This window comes from Hypanus sabinus, chromosome 13, assembly GCF_030144855.1.
Source record: "Hypanus sabinus isolate sHypSab1 chromosome 13, sHypSab1.hap1, whole genome shotgun sequence".
In the NCBI taxonomy this organism is placed as follows: Eukaryota; Metazoa; Chordata; class Chondrichthyes; order Myliobatiformes; family Dasyatidae; genus Hypanus; species Hypanus sabinus.
The window spans coordinates 109,054,949-109,074,897 of record NC_082718.1 but is presented as its reverse complement, the minus strand read 5'-3'; the positions used below and the strand labels follow the sequence as shown (position 1 = coordinate 109,074,897).

General features: G+C 39.0%; 1 protein-coding gene across 1 annotated transcript in view; it reads right to left on the bottom strand.

Annotated features, from left to right (window-relative positions):
- Positions 1-255: 255 nt before the first annotated feature.
- Positions 256-19,949, bottom strand: part of mzt2b (mitotic spindle organizing protein 2B) — a 37,847-nt gene continuing 18,153 nt past the window's right edge. The window contains exon 4 of the mRNA XM_059988437.1: positions 256-864. Coding sequence (XP_059844420.1) covers positions 683-864 — 182 coding nt within the window. The 3' untranslated portion in view covers positions 256-682. The remainder of the gene's footprint in view (positions 865-19,949) is intronic.

The following is a 19,949-nucleotide window of genomic DNA, read 5'->3' as shown; positions in this document are numbered from 1 at the left end:
AGGAAGGACATTATTGTATCCATTATATACAGTGAGAGTATACACAGAAAAAATAATGAAACATACTTATCTGGAAGCCATCATTGTGGAGTGTTTTGACGTGGTTTCTGGTGGGATTTTACTTTGGCTTTGTTAATGGTACAAAGGGGAAATGGTTCCCTAGAAATGAATATTTCATGAAATTTTTCAGTGTCAAGAATTTTCAAAGCTTTTCTTCCCAAGGATCTGGGACTGCTTTAATTGAAACAACAGACAGTCTATGTTTTCTTAAAAAAAATGGACATTGCTCTTTTATTGATTTTATCACTAAATTTTAAATGCACATCTTTAATTTTTATTGTCATTGAGGTTTACAATTTCAACATTGGTATTGTTTTAAAATAAGTGAATACAAGATGGTTTTAACTTACAAGTTTCAAAACATCAGGGACGTCACACATATCAAAACTGACTATTCAAATTCTATCTCACTCTTTGCAGATTATGCATCACCCTTTATTTCTGGGTCCAGATCTGCAGGATGGACTTTACACAAGCTATTTAAAAACTCAAAATAAATAGAATGTCATGCGCTCTATATACTTACAAGAAGCAAAACAATATACAAGGACAGTACCCCTGCTTTAAATTACCTCTACCCAATGACACAGGCATATTTGTAAGGTACTAGACATCTATCAGTCTACTGGCTAGATGTTGTGTGTGCACTGCTGCCACTTGCAGTAGTTTTCCCAGTACTGTTGCCCTTGGGGACTCTTGTAGCACTCGGCTGGCGCGGCATACGCTGGCTGCATCCTTCGCGGGTGGTGCTTCGCTCTGTCTGTGTCTGTGAGCCACTGATGGCAGTGTTGGATTTATTTCTCACTACGAAGAAAAAGGATAGTGGTGGGAGGGGAAGAAAAGATAGCAGTCAGTTTTGTAATCAGGACAATTTGGAATTTAAAAGTATCACACTCTCTAGAAAAGATAACATGTCCTGTGCTAGTGTTCCTCCAAGGTAAAAACCTGATCAAAATGATACCTATTTGATCCTCTCCTGCCTAGAGTCTATCGGTAATTTTGATTAAGTCCAATAGAAATGATGCCAAAAAGGGGAAAAAAAAGGCAGTCCAGATGAGGGGTCCACCCAACATGTTGTCCATCCATTTTCCTCCATAGACGCTGTCTGACCTGCTGAATTCCTCCATCACTTTGTTCGTTACCCTCCCAGACTACCTGGAAGATGGAAAATGGAGTGTACTCATTGTGACTACTGCACCTTCAAGTGAAGAGCTCAGCATAAAGGATTGGCAGGGTGAGGCTTAATGCTGTCACTCTGTGTGGCCCAAAGTCCATGCTTGCTACTTGAGATAATCCAGGCAGGAGGAGAATGCATCTTTCTCAGAATTGCAAATGAATTTAGAGAAAATCATATCCAGATCAGGCTTCTGTATGCAGAAAATTCATAACTTGCTGAAATAAATCAAATTTACTTTTATAGCACACTGGATTCTAAAAAAAGATTTAGTAAGATATATAGAAAAATTCTGTGAGAGAAAAGGATACTAACTTCATTTCGCTTAAAGCTACATTCAAAGGTCAAATCACAGAGTGTGATAATATAAAGACATGGCTCTCTGCACAGTTTTTAGAGTTGATTCATCAACCAATTGCTTAACATGAAGAGTGAAGAGAGGTTCAAAGTTTAGTCCAAAACAAAGTCATTTTTGCTCATTGGAAAATGACTTCAATTACCAGGTTAGAAACAATCAGCCCAATCAGATTCACCAAAATTTTTCTTTCAACTTGAAATATTTTACTTCTGATAAGAAGCCACATAATCTTGACATCACTGTGCTGTGCTAATTAAACAAATTGGTGAATATGAGCTTGTATGTGAATATAATCTGGATTCCCATAACTTGCTAAGACTAAGGAAGATATTAAAACCTCCATCTCAGAGGAACACCAGCAACTTTCAATGATTGTTTTTTGAAAAAGCAGTTTTTAGCAACACAAATAAAATAAAAAGAAGTGTGAAAGCCAACTATTGGCAGCTTAATTATGCCCCCCTTGCTATTGCCTACAGCGTGGAAACTACAGCGTAAAGCAAGCCAGATCTGACGCACTGCCAGAAGCATGTGAATTCACAGCCAAGATGGGAAAACGGATTGCAGGAATTTGTAAATCAGCAGGTAACAAGAGCATGTATTCCAACAACAGGTACCAGCAAAATCATACAACAGGAATCCACGGGGACGGCTCAAGAATCAACCCACATGATCATTTTAAAAAAAGGACATGGACAGCCACTTGGCTGGTAATATAGGTCTGAAATCTAAAAAGCGTTCATGAAATTATCGTTCTTAGAACTGCATCAGTTGTTCCCACATCAAGAAGCAAACAATATGAAACTGGTGTTTAAATTCCTGAAATCTAAATTACAATAATTAACTTGACAGTTTTCCTCTAGTATGAGATTTTTCATTAATCTTCACATTTGTACACTAATCAGCAAACACCTTACATCAACTTTATTATTACTGTACAACTGCAACTAATCATTCTAAAAATACCTCTGTAAATTTTATTAGGTATTATACTGGAGTTTTGCAACAGAAGGAGTAGGATTTAATTAAAAGAAAGAGGAACCAATACCCAGTCAGCCCATCTGTCCCTAAAGGTACTCACTGCATTTTTTAAAGTCTTTTATTATTCCCTGCATCCTTGAAAAACAAAACACAAACTCAGAACTAAGCCATTTAATCCAGCCGTCCCATTTCAGCTTTCTAATCCATAACTCACAAATTGACCCAAATCAGTCACCGCATTCCCATCACTGGCTCAGGTTATCTAACAGATGCAATAGCTTTGATCTCAGACTAACAGTTAATTGATCTTAAAGTTAAGTCACATTATGAAGCAGCACTCACTATATCTCAAATGGTTTCACAGACAAATTACTAAGAACATTGCGAGTATGTCTTGTGCAACAAACTTGTTAACGTGTTAGTCAGGAAAGTGAATTTTTCCTACAAGCATCTTCACTTTGCAATAGTTCACTCATAACCATTGGCATTTTTAAACCAAACAGTATTAAAATGTTGTCAACTTGGAATAGGCAACAAATATAGTATTGTTCACACTACTTGGAGAGGTGTGTGTGGGGGGGGGGGGGGGGAGAAGACTCAAATTTAAATTCAAATCCATCCATGATCTCATATTTCTGTCATCTATGTCACCTCCAGTCCACCAATGCAGGTAGAAGATTTAGCTACTACAGCTCTACAGCCAGAGGGCTTTTCCAAAACCCCTCACTTTTTCTTCCTGTGTGTGGAAGACTATTTATAACCAATCACTTAGATCTTCAGCTTTGAGTCATCCTTCAAATCCTCAGTTATTCTTCTAAATTGCCTTCAATTTCTTTTTTTATCAGAACACCATGTTAAAGCAAGCTTCTGTAATTCATTCAGTTTTAAAGCAAAGCTATTTAAATATTTGCATCAATTGATGTTGAACAAACCATTTATATTTCTACTTATTAATTGGAAAAACTTGTTTTAATTTTGTGGCTCTGAAGATAAATACAAATTAAACAAGGATGCAGCCATGTATGGACTTTAAGCAAAAGCTAAAGCTTGCTTTGAATATGGATGTAATTTTTTTCCCCTGGCTAACTTGGAATTTGGTTTAGTCTCCAATTCAGAATTATATATTAACACATCAATCATAATTATTTAACATGAATAGTGCTACTTGCACCTCTTTGAGGGACAGAGTGAGGAGAAATAGGAAAGAAATTGGGAAGATAATTTTTCTCCCCCACTCCACAGTGGTTAGTGAGAGTAAAAATAAAACATCCTCACTAATTCATGGGAATTGCTAAAAATGGAGAAGGAACACAAGACCATAAGACATAGGAGCACAATTAGGCCATTTAGACCATCGGGTCTGCTCTACTATTTCATCATGGCGGATCCATTTCCCTCTCAACCCCATTCTCCTATCTTCTCCCCATTACCTATCATGCTCTGCCTAATCAAGAACTTATCAACCTCAAGTCTTAAATACACCCAAAGACCTGGCCTCCACAGTTGCCTGTGGCAACAAGTTCCACAGATTCATCACCCTCAGACTAAAGAAATTCCCTTTCATCTTTGTTCTAAAGTTGCACCCCTCTATTCTGAGGCTGTGCCCTCTGGTCCTTGATTCCTTCACCATAGGAAACACCCTCTCCACATTCACTCTATCTAGGCCTTTCAATGTGCAATATGGCACTGCAAATCTACAGAAGTTTCATGAGACGCAAAACACTATAACCCACTTTATTTAACAAACATGTCAAGCTTCTTCTAACCTACCTAACACAAAGTCTGTGGGGCACATGTTGATCTCATCAGGTATCTTACGACCCACAGAACTGGAATGGAAACAAGCCATCCCTGGCCCCAAGTATTGCCTTACAAGATGATTGATTTGGCATATGGACCTTAAACCATTCATATGGCAATTCTCTGGGCTAGAGGAATACATTCCCAGCTACCAAAATTCAAAATAAAGACAGGATGGCAATCAAAAGGTGAGTGGAATCTGATTGAAAGAGGCATTTTCCAATAGCAAGGGTGTGAGAGAAACCAAAAACAGAAAGAACAATATACTTCAAATGTTCACAAATTACAAATAAATAAATGTGAGAATGTTTACTTACAAACTATCTTCACCTAGGTGTAACAAATGCCTAATCTACGTATTTCAGCCTTCCACAGAAGGCCTTAATAAATAAATGTGAGCTTAACAATCTTTAGCCAATTCAATTTGCTCTATGACTTTGAGAAATGGATATAATAAATTTATGGAGCCTTGCAACCTTTTGGCAACAATGCCAAACAAACGGCCAAGCCTCTTGCCAAACAATACCATAACAGATACAACAAAGGCACTTACCTAAAAAGGTGTAAACTTGAAAATAAAAAAAAATTGCCAATGCTGTAAATGTGAAATGATGACTGAAAAGGATGGAAAGCACAATGGGTTAGACTGAAACATTAGTCCCGTCTGACCTGTTGAGTGTTTCCAGAATTTTCTGTTTTGTTTACTAATGTGGAAAATAGGGCAGGTGCATTTTGTTTACAAAAGAAAATCAAAAATCTCATCTGGACAAGTACTACTTTGATGGTCCATTCTCAATTAACACAGAGATGGAGGGTTTTGTGAACATTACCATCAAATATCACTTGCTCAGTGATGTTGGATTCTGCCAGGATTACACTCAGCTCCAGACTATACTTCAGTCTTGTTGCAATCATGGATAAGAGACATGATCCAAAAAGGTCAGGTGGGAGAAACTGCCATCAATAATTAAGAGTGTTTTTAACAAATGTGGTTTCAAGGGGACCCAAGCAAAACTGAAATCAGGCACAGAATCTGGCATTGAACCTTCTACCGGCATCACTCTTGACTGATAGAGGCTAATCATCTCAGACCTTGGGTGTCACTGGTAAAGCCCTTCAGAGCCATGATCTGGGCACAACCAACTTCACCTGTTTCATTAATGGCCCCTTTCCCTCTCTCACAAGTCAATACTTGGAACATTCACCGATGGCTGCAGAACATTCAGTTCAGAAAATGAAGGAATTTATATAAGCAATTTGTATAGAAAAGCCTGATCAATAAGTTTGGGTTGTTGGTTGATATTAAACATCTGTGGCACACAAGTGCAAGCAAACTAGAATTCCAACAAGGAATTGTCCAAAGAAACAATCCACCTGCAATATTCAATAGTGACACCATTCCAATTTCCCCACCATCAAATAAATGAGCAGTTTGCATCTCCAAACTCCACAAATTGTTGCAGTCTAGAAGCAACAAATCCTGAAGTTGATGGAATACTCTGCACGTACAAAAATAAGGACTCCTCCATAAAGCTCAAGTGCCTCCATCACACTCCAGTTAATACCATCCAAATCAAAATTGCCTGATTGACAGGTGGCCCAACCACCAGCTTTTACTGGATGTTTGTTCATTCCATCTAGTGTTCAGAAGTAGTGTACTCTAGTGTACTGTTTATAAAAAATACTCCTGTAAAATCACCAGTCCTACTCTGACAGAACTTCCTAAAACCATGAACTCCAGCTACAAGGACAACTAGCACACAACAACACCATCACCTGCAAATTCTTTTCTGAAGTACAAGGCAAACTGTTTATCCCAGGAAGCAACCCAATGAACCTGACTACTAACTCCTTGATGATTCACTGTTAAGTAGCAGCAAACTAGAAACAAAATAACCAAGTAATGAAGTGACCATCATTCCCTAGAAAAAGCCAGAATCTCAGCAGGAATTATCCACACAAACAAGAGAAAATCTAAGATACCGGAAATCCAAGCAACACACACAAAATGCTAGAGGAATTCAGCAGACCAGGCAGCATCTATGGAAAAGAGTACAGTTGATGTCTCAGCCCTAAACGTCAACTGAACTCTTTACAATATTCTAGTCCTGACGAAGGGTCTCGGCCCGAAATGTCGTCAGTGCTTCTCCCTATAAGATGCTGCCTGACCAGCTGAGCTCCCCCTGCATTTTGTGGTGTGTTGCAGGAATTATCTACATTCACATGCAAAATATTTATGTACAATTTTCCCAAGACCACAGATTCCATAAAAGCACAGAATTAGGCATTCTAACCCTTCAAATCTTCTTCTTCAGAAAAACACCTGCAGTCTAACACATCATAAACTCTGCCTACTGCATAAACTAATAGAAAATCTCTGTATGCATCAATTTCCAAAAACAAATTATTGGTATTTCTTTTTCAGGATATTTACATTATACTAGAGAGTCATACAGTTATCTCTCCATCACCTCAGTTTGGGTTAATGCATTTTGCAACATAGTAATAAAATACACTATAACATGTTGGGTTCTGACAGCTTATTTCTAATAAAATGTGCTGAGCCAAAAGTAGCATTATTTAAAACCTTTGTCTCAATTTGTGCTTGGATTTTAAAAAAGCAAATATAAAACAAAAAGTCTTTCTATTCAAACTCAAGGTGATCAAAATCTAGTTGGCTTATCCAATAATATAGCATAAATCATTTTCACATATTTAAATTCTACAATATTTCATTCAGGTGTCTGAATTTAATATACAGCTTAAGGTTTACTGGAGAGGATTCACCCCTGCTCACCTCACTTAAGGAAATAGTTTCTTTGTAGTGGCTAAAATAATGATTAGAGGTTAGATGCAAGTTAATTCAAAATGGCCACTGTGGGTGTTACATGGAATTAATATATGAAAACTTATGCTGCAAGTGGAGATTTCAGTCCAACTATACAAGACTTTTAAATGAATAAAGAAGAATTTTCAGCAGATGTCAGTTATAGAACTACAAGTCAAACATTATTTCCTATTGTTTTTCCAATTCCTCAAGAAATTTACCTTGATGTGTACAACTATAGCTGAGAATGTTCATCAAAGCCTTGCTCAGAGTGAGTTTTATTTTTGGTCCATTGGGACGGTTATGGAGACAACGCAGGAAGTTAGGGTCAAGCTAGGATTTGATCAGGGACCCCAAGGTAAAGGAACCATTAGGAGGTAGTGACCATAATATGATATGTTTTAACCTACAATTTGAGAAGGAGAAGGGAAAGTCCGATGTGTCAGTATTACAGTTGAACAAAGGGAACTATGGAGCTTTGAGGGAGGAGCTGGCCAAAGTTCAATGGAACAATACCCTAGCAGGGAAGACAGTGGAACAACAATGGCAGGTATTTCTGGGAATAATGCAGAAGGTGCAGGATCGGTTCATTCCAAAGAGGAAGAAAGATCCTAAGGGGAGTAAGGGGCGGCTGTGGCTGACGAGGAAAGTAAAGGACAGTATAAAAATAAAAGAGAATAAGTATAAAATAGCAAAGATGAGCGGGAAACTGGAGGACTGAGAAGCTTTTAAAGAGCAACAGAAGATAACAAAAAAGGCAATATGCCGAGAAAAAAATGAGGTACGAAGGTAAACTAGCCAAGAATATGAAGGAGGATAGTAAAAGCTACTTTAGGTATGTGAATAGCAAAAAAATAGTTAAGACCAAAATTAGGCCATTGAAGACAGAAACCGGTGAATTTATTATGGGGAACAAGGAAATGGCGGATGAGTTGAACAGGTACTTTGGATCTGTCTTCACGAGGGAAGACACAAACGATCTCCCAGATGTAATAGTGGCCAAAGGAACTAGGGTAATGGATGAACTGAAGGAAATTTATATTAGGCAAGAAACGGTGTTGGATAGACTGTTGAGTCTGAAGGCTGATAAGTCCACAGGACCTGATGATCTGCATCCCAGGGTACTTAAAGAGGTGGGTCTAGAAATCGTGGACGCATTGGTAATCATTTTCCAATGTTCTATAGATTCAGGAACAGTTCCTGCGGATTGGAGGGTGGCTAATGTTGTCCCACTTTTCAAGGAAGGAGGGAGAGAGAAAACAGGGAATTGTAGACCGGTTAGCCTGACGTCAGAGGTGGGAAAGATGCCGGAGTCAATTATAAAAGAGGAAATAATGACACATTTGGATAGCAGTAGAAGGATCAGTCTGAGTCAGCATGGATTTATGAAAGGGAAATCATGCTTGACTAATCTTCTGGAATTTTTTGAGGATGTAACTATGAAAATGGACAAAGGAGAGCCAGTGGATGTAGTGTACCTGGACTTTCAGAAAGCCTTTGATAAAGTCCCACATAGGAGATTAGTGAGCAAAATTAGGGCACATGGTATTGGGGGCAGAGTACTGACATGGATTGAAAATTGGCTGGCTGACAGGAAACAAAGAGTAGCAATTAACGGGTCCTTTTCGGAACGGCAGGCTGTGACCAATGGGGTACCGCAAGGTTCGGTGCTGGGACCGCAGCTGTTTACAATATACATTAATGATTTAGATGAAGGGATTAAAAGTAACATATAGCAAATTTGCCGATGACACAAAGCTGGGCGGTAGTGTGAAATGCAAGGAGGATGTTATGAGAATGCAGGGTGACCTGGACAGGCTAGGTGAGTGGGCGAATGTATGGCAGATGCAGTTTAATGTGGATAAATGTGAGGTTATCCACTTTGGTGGCAAGAACATGAAGGCAGATTATTATCTAAATGGAGTCAAGTTAGGAAAAGCGGAAGTACAACGAGATCTAGGTGTTCTTGTACATCAGTCAACGAAAGCAAGCATGCAGGTATAGCAGGCAGTGCAGAAAGCTAATGGCATGCTGGCCTTTATAACAACAGGAATTGAGTATAGGAGTATAGAGGTCCTTCTGCAGCTGTACAGGGCCCTGGTGAGACCCCACCTGGAATATTGTGTGCAGTTTTGGTCTCCAAATTTGAGGAAGGACATTCTTGCTATTGAGGGAGTGCAGCGTAGGTTCACAAGGTTAATTCCCGGAATGGCGGGACTGTCATATTTTGAAAGATTGGAGCAACTGGGCTTGCACACACTGGAATTTAGAAGGATGAGAGGGGATCTGATTGAAACATATAAGATTATTAAGGGATAGGACATACTGGAGGCAGGAAGCATGTTCCCGCTGATGGGCGAGTCCAGAATTAGAGGCCACAGTTTAAGAATAACAGGCAGGCCATTTAGAACAGAGATGCAGAAAAACTTTTTCACCCAGAGAGTGGTGGATATGTGGAATGCTCTGCCCCAGAAGGCAGTGGAGGCCAAGTCTCTGGATGCTTTCAAGAGAGAGTTAGATAGAGCTCTTATAGATAGTGGGGTCAAGGGACATGGGGAGAGGGCAGGAACGGGGTACTGATTGTGTATGATCAGCCATGATCACAGTGAATGGTGGTGCTGCACCTACTATCTATTGTCTATTGCTAGGATTTAGGAACAGGAATGAGGGGGAGTTAGAGGTCGGGGCAGTAAGTAAAGTCAGAGGCAAAAGCAGGTGGTCTGAGTCCAGGTTGGAGCATTCTGCAGTCAAGTACAAGCAATCGTGAGCGTCAGGTTGGGCCAGCAGTCACAGAGGATGAACATCAGTGATCCTCATGGTAAGAAGAACTGGTGACCCCCAGGTCGGTGAGATCCAGGGACCCATGTACAGCATTTGAATCTGAACAGTGGAGATCAATGCTTAGGATATTATCTATAAAGCACAAGAAGTAAAATTTATTGCTAGATTTTAAAACAGGGACCAGAATATCAATTTTCTATTTTTCTGGGCTCAGGTGTAAGGACAGGATTACAATGATTTCAAAGTGCTGACTTACAAGCATCTAATTATAATTATGTTACCACAACAAAATTCAATAAACCATCAATGTCCTTTGGAGTTCAGCAGAAATAGAAATTTATGGAAACATACCAACATTTGGAGGAGGATTTCATACAAAAGGAAATCAATCTTAAATGCAAGGATAGACAACCACTTCCAAAGAGAATATTGATGTACTGTGGCCTAGGTTTTAAAAAAGTTAATAGCTTCAAGTAACGTTTAAGAGTCAACCAGTAAGCATTTACTGGAAGATACTTCATTTCTGCAGCCTTCAAATTATAAGTGATTGAGCTAAAATAAGCACAATAACTGGGCATATTCAGTGAATAGGATGTAATTTCAGTTGGTGACCTGATGTGGAATCATATGCATATCATATAATATTCCTGTTAGTCAAAGGAAGCAGCCAAGCAGACATGCATCACTCTATAAAAAAGCCCAGCAAACCACTTAGAAAACAAATCTTTCCACTAATTATTCCAACACATCTTTATCGATTCCAGAATAAATATAACAGGAGTTTATTAGTTTATCATCGATACCTCACACCTGCAGACATCTTAGGGTTGGAAAATTCCATTCTTTGAATCAACGTAAGAAAATTGATATGTACTTTTCAAATTACATAATTTCCACTGTGAAATACCCAACTTTGTGACATTGACAACATGGTTTACAGTGTTCATTATTGGTTGCATTGTATTGCAATACAAGATAGAACAGCAACATTTACAGCTGGCTACAATAAACAAACTTAAGAGTAAATGGTGAAGGTTGGGGAAAAAATATATCCTTGACTTTCTATGAATGTACTAGGATTGTACACATCATAAGAACATTTATAAGAGCAAAAGGGCTTAAAAAATCAAATACACTATTTAATGTAAACATGAGAAACTTTGGAGATGTTGGAAATCAAAAGCAACACACACAAAATGCTGGTTGAAATCAGCCGGTCAGGCAGCATTTATGGAGATGAATAAACGGTTGATGTTTCAGGATGAGACCCTTCTTCAGGATTGGAAAGGATGGGGGAAAACGACAGAATAAAAAGGTGGGGGAGGGGAAGAAGGATAGCTTTAAGGTGACAGATGAAACTAGGAGGATAGGAAAGGTAAAGGGCTGAAGAGGAAGGAATCTGATAGGAGTGGAGAGTGGACCACAGGGGGAAAGGGAAGGTGATACGCAGGTGAGAAGAGGCAAGAGGCCAGAGTGAGGAATAGAAGATGGAAGAGGGAGGGAATTCTTTTTACCCGAAGGAGAAATCAATATTCATACAATCAAGTTGGAGGTTACCTAGAAGGAATATATGTTGTTGCTCTTCCACCCTGAGGATGGCCTCAACATGGCACAAGAGGCAGGCTCGGAATGGGAAAGGAAATGGGAATTAAAACGTTTGGCCACCAGAAAGTTCCACTTTCAGTGGATGGAACTGGAGGCACACAAGAAAACAGTCCCCCAGTTTACGACAGGACTTGCCAATGTAGAAGAGGCCAGATTGGGAGCACACTGGACACACTAGGTGACATGAGTAGATTCACAGGTGAAGTGGTGCCTCACCTGGAAGAACTGTTTGGGGTCCTGAATGGAGAAGAGGGAGGATGCGAATGGGCAGTTGTAGCACTTTGGCCGCTTGCAAGGATAAATGCTGAGAGGGAACTTGGTGGGGAGAGATGAATGGACAAGGGAATCACAGAAGGAGCAATCCTCACAGAAAGTGGAAAGAGGTGTGGGGGAGGTAAAGATATGTTTGGTGGTGAGATCCCTTTAGAGGTGGCAGGACTTGTGGAGAATGATGTGTTGGATGCTAGGTCATGGGGAGGTAGGTAAGGACAAGAGGAACTATCACTGTTAGGGCAGCAGGAATACGGGGTGAGTGCATTTGTTCAGAAAATGGACAGCATCAATGGTGGAGGAAAGGAAACCTCATTTTTTGGAGGAGGAGGACATCTCTGATGTCCTAGCAAGGAAAGCTGCATCCTGGGAACAGATGTGGTGGAGACAAAAGAACTGAGAAAAGAGAATAGCATTTTTACAGGAGACAGGGTGGGAAGAGGTATAGTCAACATAATTACGGGAATCTGTAGGTTTAAAAAAGATGTCAGTTGACAGTTTGTCTCCAGAGATGGAGACAGAGAGGTCAAGAAAGGGAAGGGAGGTGTCAGAAATGGACCAACTGAATTTAAAAGGAAGGGTGGAAGTTAGTGTCAAAGGTGATGAAATTTACAACCTAGGTATGGGTGCATGAAGCAGCACCAATGCAGTCATCAATGTAGTGGAGGTAGAGTTGGGGGAGCATTATCAAAGAAACTTGGAACATGGACTGTTCTATGTAGCAAACGAAAAGGCAAGCATAGGTGGGTGCTCATGGCTACCCCTTTAGTCTGGAGAAAGTGGGAAGAGCTGAAGGAAAAATTCTTGAGGATGAGGACCAGTTCTTCCAACCGGAGGAGGGTGGTGGTAAAGGGGAATTGATAAGTTCTTTCATTGAGAAGCTGAGAGCTTTAAGGCCTTCTTGATGGGGGATTGGATCATATAGGGACTAGACATCCATGGTGAAAATCATGAGGTGGTTAGAGCCAGGGAATTGAAAGTTACAGAGGAGATCGAGAGCAGGAGAAATGTCACAGATGTAGATGGGAAAGGGCAGAACAAATGGGGATAGAATGGAGTCGAGGTATGAGGACACAAGTTCAGTGCCACAGGAGCAGGCAGAGACAATGGGCCTACCCAGACAGTCAGGTTCGTGAATCTTGGGAAGCAGGTAGAAGCAAGCAGTATGGGGTAAGGGAACAATGAATTTGGTGGCAGTGGATGAGAGTTCTCTTAAGTTGGTGAGGTCAGTGATGGTGTCAAAGCCATTTTTCTGATGGTTTGGAGTGGGGTCCTCTTCAAGGGGTGCAGGTATGAGGAGGTGACTGAGGTGTTACATGGCCTCAGCAAGGTAGAGATCAGTCCGCCACACTACTCCTTTGTTTGCGGGTTTGATGGTAAGATTAGCATTAGTGTGGAGAGAATGGAGGGCAGTGCGTTGAGAGTGGGTAAGGTTTAAGATAGAGAAAGGAATGCTGAAGTCGAGACAGTTGATGTCTCGTTGGCAATTTGAGATGAAAAGATCCACATCAGGTACAGAACCAGGGTGGGGTGTCCAAGAAGAGAAGGAGAGTTGCAGATGGGACAAGGGGGTCATCAGCGCGGGCTGTGGAATTCTTGCCAAAGAAATGGGCTTGGAGACAGAGGTGATCAAAAAAGAGCTTAGTGTCATGGGGGGGGGGGGGCGCAGAACTCACTGAGCTGCTGGCAAAGGAGTACAAAGGTAAGGCCCTTGATGAGGACAGATGTTCTGCCCCAGAGAGGGGATGGTTGGAGGGAATGTTGAAGACATGGCAAGGATTAGAGCTGGGATCAGAGGGGGAATGACACCACAGGAGAGGGCAGGGTTGGAGGGGTTCAGAAAAGGTGGGGTGGGAAGAAGTTGGAGGTTTCAAGGATCAAGAGGTGACGATGGAGTCCCAGGGTTGGAGCGAGGTGCAGGGGGAAGGGGAGTCTGGGGTCCCAGTGGCTCTATTTAATGTTTCAATATCACCTTTGAAAAAATTTCAGACAAATTGGAAACTAGCAGGAAAGCAATATCTTGAGACTACTTTCCACAACTCAATTAAGAGTGCAAACTAATAAGGTTGTGCAGTGTTCTCACAAAAGGGAAATCTGGTGCAGACAGAATCCTGGATACCTGCATCAAAAGTATCTCAGGATGAACACTACCAGTGAGACTTTAACACTGAAGAACTAAATCAGTGAGATGAAGAAAGCAGAGGTACCACACTATTAGCTGTGTCACTGCAATACATTGTCAGTACGAGTCTGTTCAAAAAAGCTTAAAAACCCAAATCTCTCAAGCTACCTTGAAGGAAATCTAAGACAACAAATTAATATCACAACGCAATTGATTAAGCTGAACCTTTAGCTGTCATTGTGACCACTGGTCAGATTATAAATTCATATTTGGCAAGGCTCAGAATCAAAGGGCAACAGTAATTAGGAGCTCCAAACGTTAAAAGATCCAGTGAATGGCTGCTTTGATTGAGATATTCATTAAACAATGGAAAAACTGAAGCTTCTTTACAGCCTTAAGTGCAATACTGAAGAACCAATTTAATAATGGTATGATGCGATCTTAAAAGATTCGGGGTTCTTGCTATTCTAATGCCTCACAGTGACTCAGATGGAAAAATTAATCTGACTATTCTTAATTATTAAGCTTCTGTCCAGATTTTTCAATTCCATTATTCCATTCACCATAAATAAATCCTCTTTCACAAGCTCATCTACATAATAATAATTTTATTTTGTTTATGAATGTGAATCCGAGGCTAAGTCCCTTAACTTGCATTGCATTCAAAGCAGTAAATAAGCAAGTTTGTAAATAATTACGCAAAGCATCAGAACAAATAATTCTTCATGAATGATTAGATGAATGAATGATTTAATCTCAAAATCCTAATGGGCCAATATCAAGTAGATCATTTTTTTTACATTCAGTTTATCTTTATGCTTTAAAGGAGAAAATAATACCTCAGTATTTACATTAATACAACAATCCATTTCATATTTCCAATGAGATTAATTGGTAATATTGAATTACTGCATTGTTGTATTATCATTAAAATAGAGGCTCAAGAACATTAGGATTACTGAGTCAGTTCTTGTAAAATGGATATTTGTGCAGCACTGAATCTTTTCATACATCTAGATACCAAGAAAATTCCAACCCTTAAGATCAATTATTTCCCAACCAACAATGCTCTCTGAAAGAGACAGTCAGATCGCACCAGGAACCAGAAGTCTCATTATTGCTTCATCGTTGTTTTAATTATTATTGGAACATATCAACTTGAAGCCTTTTGGAATTTGAAATAAACATGGCTTGTTAAAAAAATTGTTCAATTCAACATTAGTCAGCTATTATTTATTACCCAATTGTTTATACCTGAAAGTCACTGACAGACCTTCTTTTCATGTTTAAAAAAGTCACAAGATTGTTAGTTTGAATCTGTGGCTTGATAAAGTAACATTCAATATTCCTCTTATAGTGTATACCTCCACTAGGCTACTTCTCAAATGCCACCCTTTAGTTGTTTTACTGACATTAGTCTTGTAGTCCTTTTCTCTTATTCTTCCGGTATTTGAATACTTGTGCCTAGGCAAATAGGAATGGGCATAATTGAGGTACAGTAAACTTTCACTGCAATTCCCTCCAAGTTATTTCACTGTTTTACATGCCCTTCTTTGTGCTTTAATATCAGACCAGTGATCAATCAGCTATACTTATTTAGCACCAAGACCATCAAGATACCTGGATATATTTCTGCATTATCCTTATCTTTACCCATGTACCAGTTTACGAATAAATGCTAATTTAATTTCCAGGGTTCTGTGACAAGAACCGCAGTTGCACCTGCTTGAGTAAGTAGAATATGTAAAAAGTCAAAGTACTAAATTATTATATATATTGGACTGTACCATTGAAGACTATCCAAATCTTGAATCTAAGAGATATATATTACATTTTGGATATAACAACAAATATTAATAGAGATTTTATTGTAGAGCATCAGATTTATAAAACATTTGGCATTAGACAAAAAGAAAATATTGAGCAAATAAAGCATCATGGGATAAAACACAACATAAATAATATCAGGTCAATGTTGATTCTATCCCAAATATTAGTACTGAGTGAATTACAATGTGCAGAACATTAAGAACTTAATAGCTCTTAATATGTAAGCAAATTCTTGAAAGATTTCGATTTCTGTAGTCAACCATCCGAATTCCTTCACTGAATGCTGTAATCTTCAATATATTCTAAAGAATTGAGTAGAATTATTGGACCAGTTCCAATAATTATCGGATTCATTGAAAAGGAGCTAAGAAATTTTAAAATATGTGATATTGTGCTTTTTTTGGGCATAAAATCACATATATCAGCAAAAAATTGATATACAACAAAACCATTATTTTCTGACGGAAAGGTGTGTGGAACAGCAAGGTGTTGTGATGATGTCTGTATTATTATGGTCTGATATTAACACCTAATGCTTTGCATGCTGGGGATAGATCACAGCACATCCTGCCATCTCAAAAAATACAGTACAGGCAACATCTGCATGACAGGGAGGGGGTGCTGTGTTCATTGAAAATGGTCTATTTTGCATAATGGAAGAGTCATCCATGCTTGTGTTAAGAAATGTGAGCTGAAAAAATCGTACTTATTTGCTTACATTTTATCTCCATGTAATTTTCATCAGTGTGAAATTCATTCCATTTTTCAACATTTTCTTAATTCTCTAAGAGCAAATTCCGGTTACCCAAACATCTATAATACAGGAGTTGCCTGTACACAGAATGAAAGAGTGAAACTCTTCGGAGTTCACAATTTAAAATATACTGCACGTAAATATTAATCTTTGGATTCAAAATCCTACCTGAATAACATTTCCCAAAAGTAGCCAATAAAGTTTTGTAACTGCTAAAGCAAACGAATCACTCCATTCACATTATACTATACAAACTGAATTTCTCATAATATTTACTAAAGTAAGAAGTCAAATAAATTGAGCTAAAAAACTGCAACCCAATTCCCTCAATTGAATCACCTTGAAGTAATATATTTTACCTTTAAATAATCTATATTGTTTGTGATCTCAGCCTTACTACAATTAGTGACCTACAATTTTGGAATGTGGACAAGTTGAAGAATTTGCTAGTTCTTTAAAGCAATAAAAATCTAAATGATCTAGGAACAGACTTACAAAATATACAGGAATTTTACTTTAGATCCATTATTAATATCATTTACAACTCTTTGCATAACACAATATTTACCCACAATATTGTCAAAAACCTGGCTGAATACTAAAGATGTGCTGATCAAATGGCTTGAGTGTCACCAATATCTTTAACCTCACTTTGGCTGTGAGGTACCCCACCTGCTTTAAGTAGACTTCATTTATACTGGTGACTAAGAAGAACATGTTAACCTGCCTCAATGACTATCATTCAGTAGCACTTACATCCACTGTGACAAAGTGCTACCAAAGGTTGGTGATGAAACATATCAGCTCCTGACTGAGAAGCGACTTGGATTCGCTCCAATATGACAAATGGCACAACAGATCCACAGTAGATGCTATTTCATTGGCTCTTCACTCAACCCTGGAACATCTGGACAATGAAAAAGTATACATTAGGATTCATCAACTATGGCTCAGCATTCAATACTATCCTCCCCTCACAAATAAACAATAAGCTTAATGACCATGGCCTCAGTACGAACTCATGCAATTGGATCCTTGATCTCTTCACTTAAAGCCACAGTCAGTTCAGATTGGCATAAACATCTCCTCCACAATCTCCATCCGCATAGGTGCACCACAAGTCTGGGTGCTTCGCCCCCTGAGCTACTCACTTTATAATGTACTTATGACTGACAGGCTAAGCACAGTTCCAATACCATATTTAAGTTTGCAGACGACACCACTGTCATTAGCCGAGTCAAAGGTGGTGATGAATTGGCATATAGGAGAGAGATTGAAAATCTGGCTGTGCTGCCACAACAGCAACCACTCACTCAATGTCACCAAGACAAAGGAACTGGATTATTGACTTCAAAAGGAGGAAACCAAATTTTCAAGAGCCAGTCTTCATCAGGGAATCAGAGGTGGAGAGGGTCAGCGACTTTAAATTCCTTGATTATCATTTCAAAGAAATGCTGGACAGTGCCTCCACTTTGTTAGAAGTTTGCAAAGTTGTGAAAATCCTAAAAAAAAAGTACTGGATCTGGCTCAGTCTATCACGGGTAAAGCCCTTCCCACCATTGAGCACATCTACATGGAGCGTTGTTGCAGAAAAGTAGCATCCATCATCAAGGGCCCCCACCATCCAGGCCATGCTCTCTTCTTGCTGCTGCCATCAGGAAGATACAGGAGCCTTAGGACCAACACCAACAGGTTCAGGAACAGTTATTACCCCTCTAACGTCAAGCTTTTGAACCATAGGGGATAATTTCAATTAACTGCATTTGCCTCATCATTGAATTTTCCCATAACCTATGGACTCACTTTCAAGAACTCTTCATCTCATATTCCTGATATTCATTGCTTATTTATTTATTACTATTATTATTTTATTTTCTTTTGTATTTGCACAATTTGTTGTCTTTTTCACATTGATTATTTGTCCACTCTGTTAGGTGTGGTCTTTCATTGATTCTATTGGGCTTTTTGGGTTTACTGTGTATGCCTGCAAGAAAATTACTCTCAGGTTTGTATATGGTGGCACATACATACTTTTGATAATAAATTTACATTGAACTTCTGAAATAATCCTGATTCCTGCCCATATTAAATGAGCAGATTACAACCAGATGCATTAGAGTCAAAGCAGATGCAAACTCATCCCTGACTTAATACACACAGAATCCTCAATATTTACAGCATATTAAATAGGTAATTCAGTCCATTACATCCTGCAAACTTAAAAAAGGAACTTTTTAGATTAATATCATTTACCAGCTGTTAATTAATTTCCTTGTAGGATATAGCTCTCCAAGTGCTCATCAGGATAGCTTGCGGTTGTAATGTGTGGCTCTACACCATTTATTATTTCACACATTAATTTCCAGACTTCACTATTTTTTGGATGAAAAAATGACCCTCAATTCCCCTCTAATAATTTTAGTGAACAACTTCAATTTCTTCCTCAGTCAATGATTACTCTGCTACAGAAAATAGGTCCTTCCTGCAAAGCCCGCCTTGACTCCTATTCATACACCTCAATTAAATCTTTTTAATTTTAATTGTTTTGTTTAATTCTCTCTTTCTCAAAGTAAAAGTTAACTTCATTTATTAACAGGGTACATACTTGTCACTACATACAACCCTAAGATTCTTTTTCCTGCGGGCATACTTAGCAAATCTATAGAAAAGTATTTGCAAACAGGATCAATGGACAACAAACAATGTAAATGCAGATATAAATAAATAACAAGCATAAAATAACAAGATAAAATAATACTTAAATGAGTGTAGCTATCCCCTTTTGTTCAATAGCCTGATGGTTCAGGGGTGAGTACTTAAGTACCTGCGCCTTCTACCTAATAGCAGCAGAGAGAAAAGAGCAGGCCTGGGTGGTGAGGATCTTTGATAATGGATGCTGCTTTTCTACAGCAATGGTTCATGTAGATGTGCTCAATGGTTGGGAGGGTTTTACCTGCGATGTACTGAGCTGAATCCACTAGCTTCTGTAGGATTTTCTGCTCAAAGGCATTGGTGTTCCCATACCAGGCTGTAATGCAGCCAGTCAGCACACTTACCACCACACATCGCTCGAAATTTGCCAAGGTTTTTGATGATTTGCCGAACTTTTGCAGACTCCTGAGGAAGTACAAGCACTGTCGTGCATTCTTCGCAATTATATTTATATGATGGATCCAGGACAGGTCTTCTGAGATAGTGACATCCAGGAATTTAAAATTACTGACCCTCTCCACATCTTTCTTCCGATGATTACTAGTTCATGGGCCTCTGGTTTCCCTCTCCTGAAGACTACAATAAGTTCCTTTGTCTTATTAACATTGAATGAGAGGTTGTTGTTTTAACACCAGTCAGCCAAATTTTCAATCTCCCTCCTGCATGCTGATTCATCAC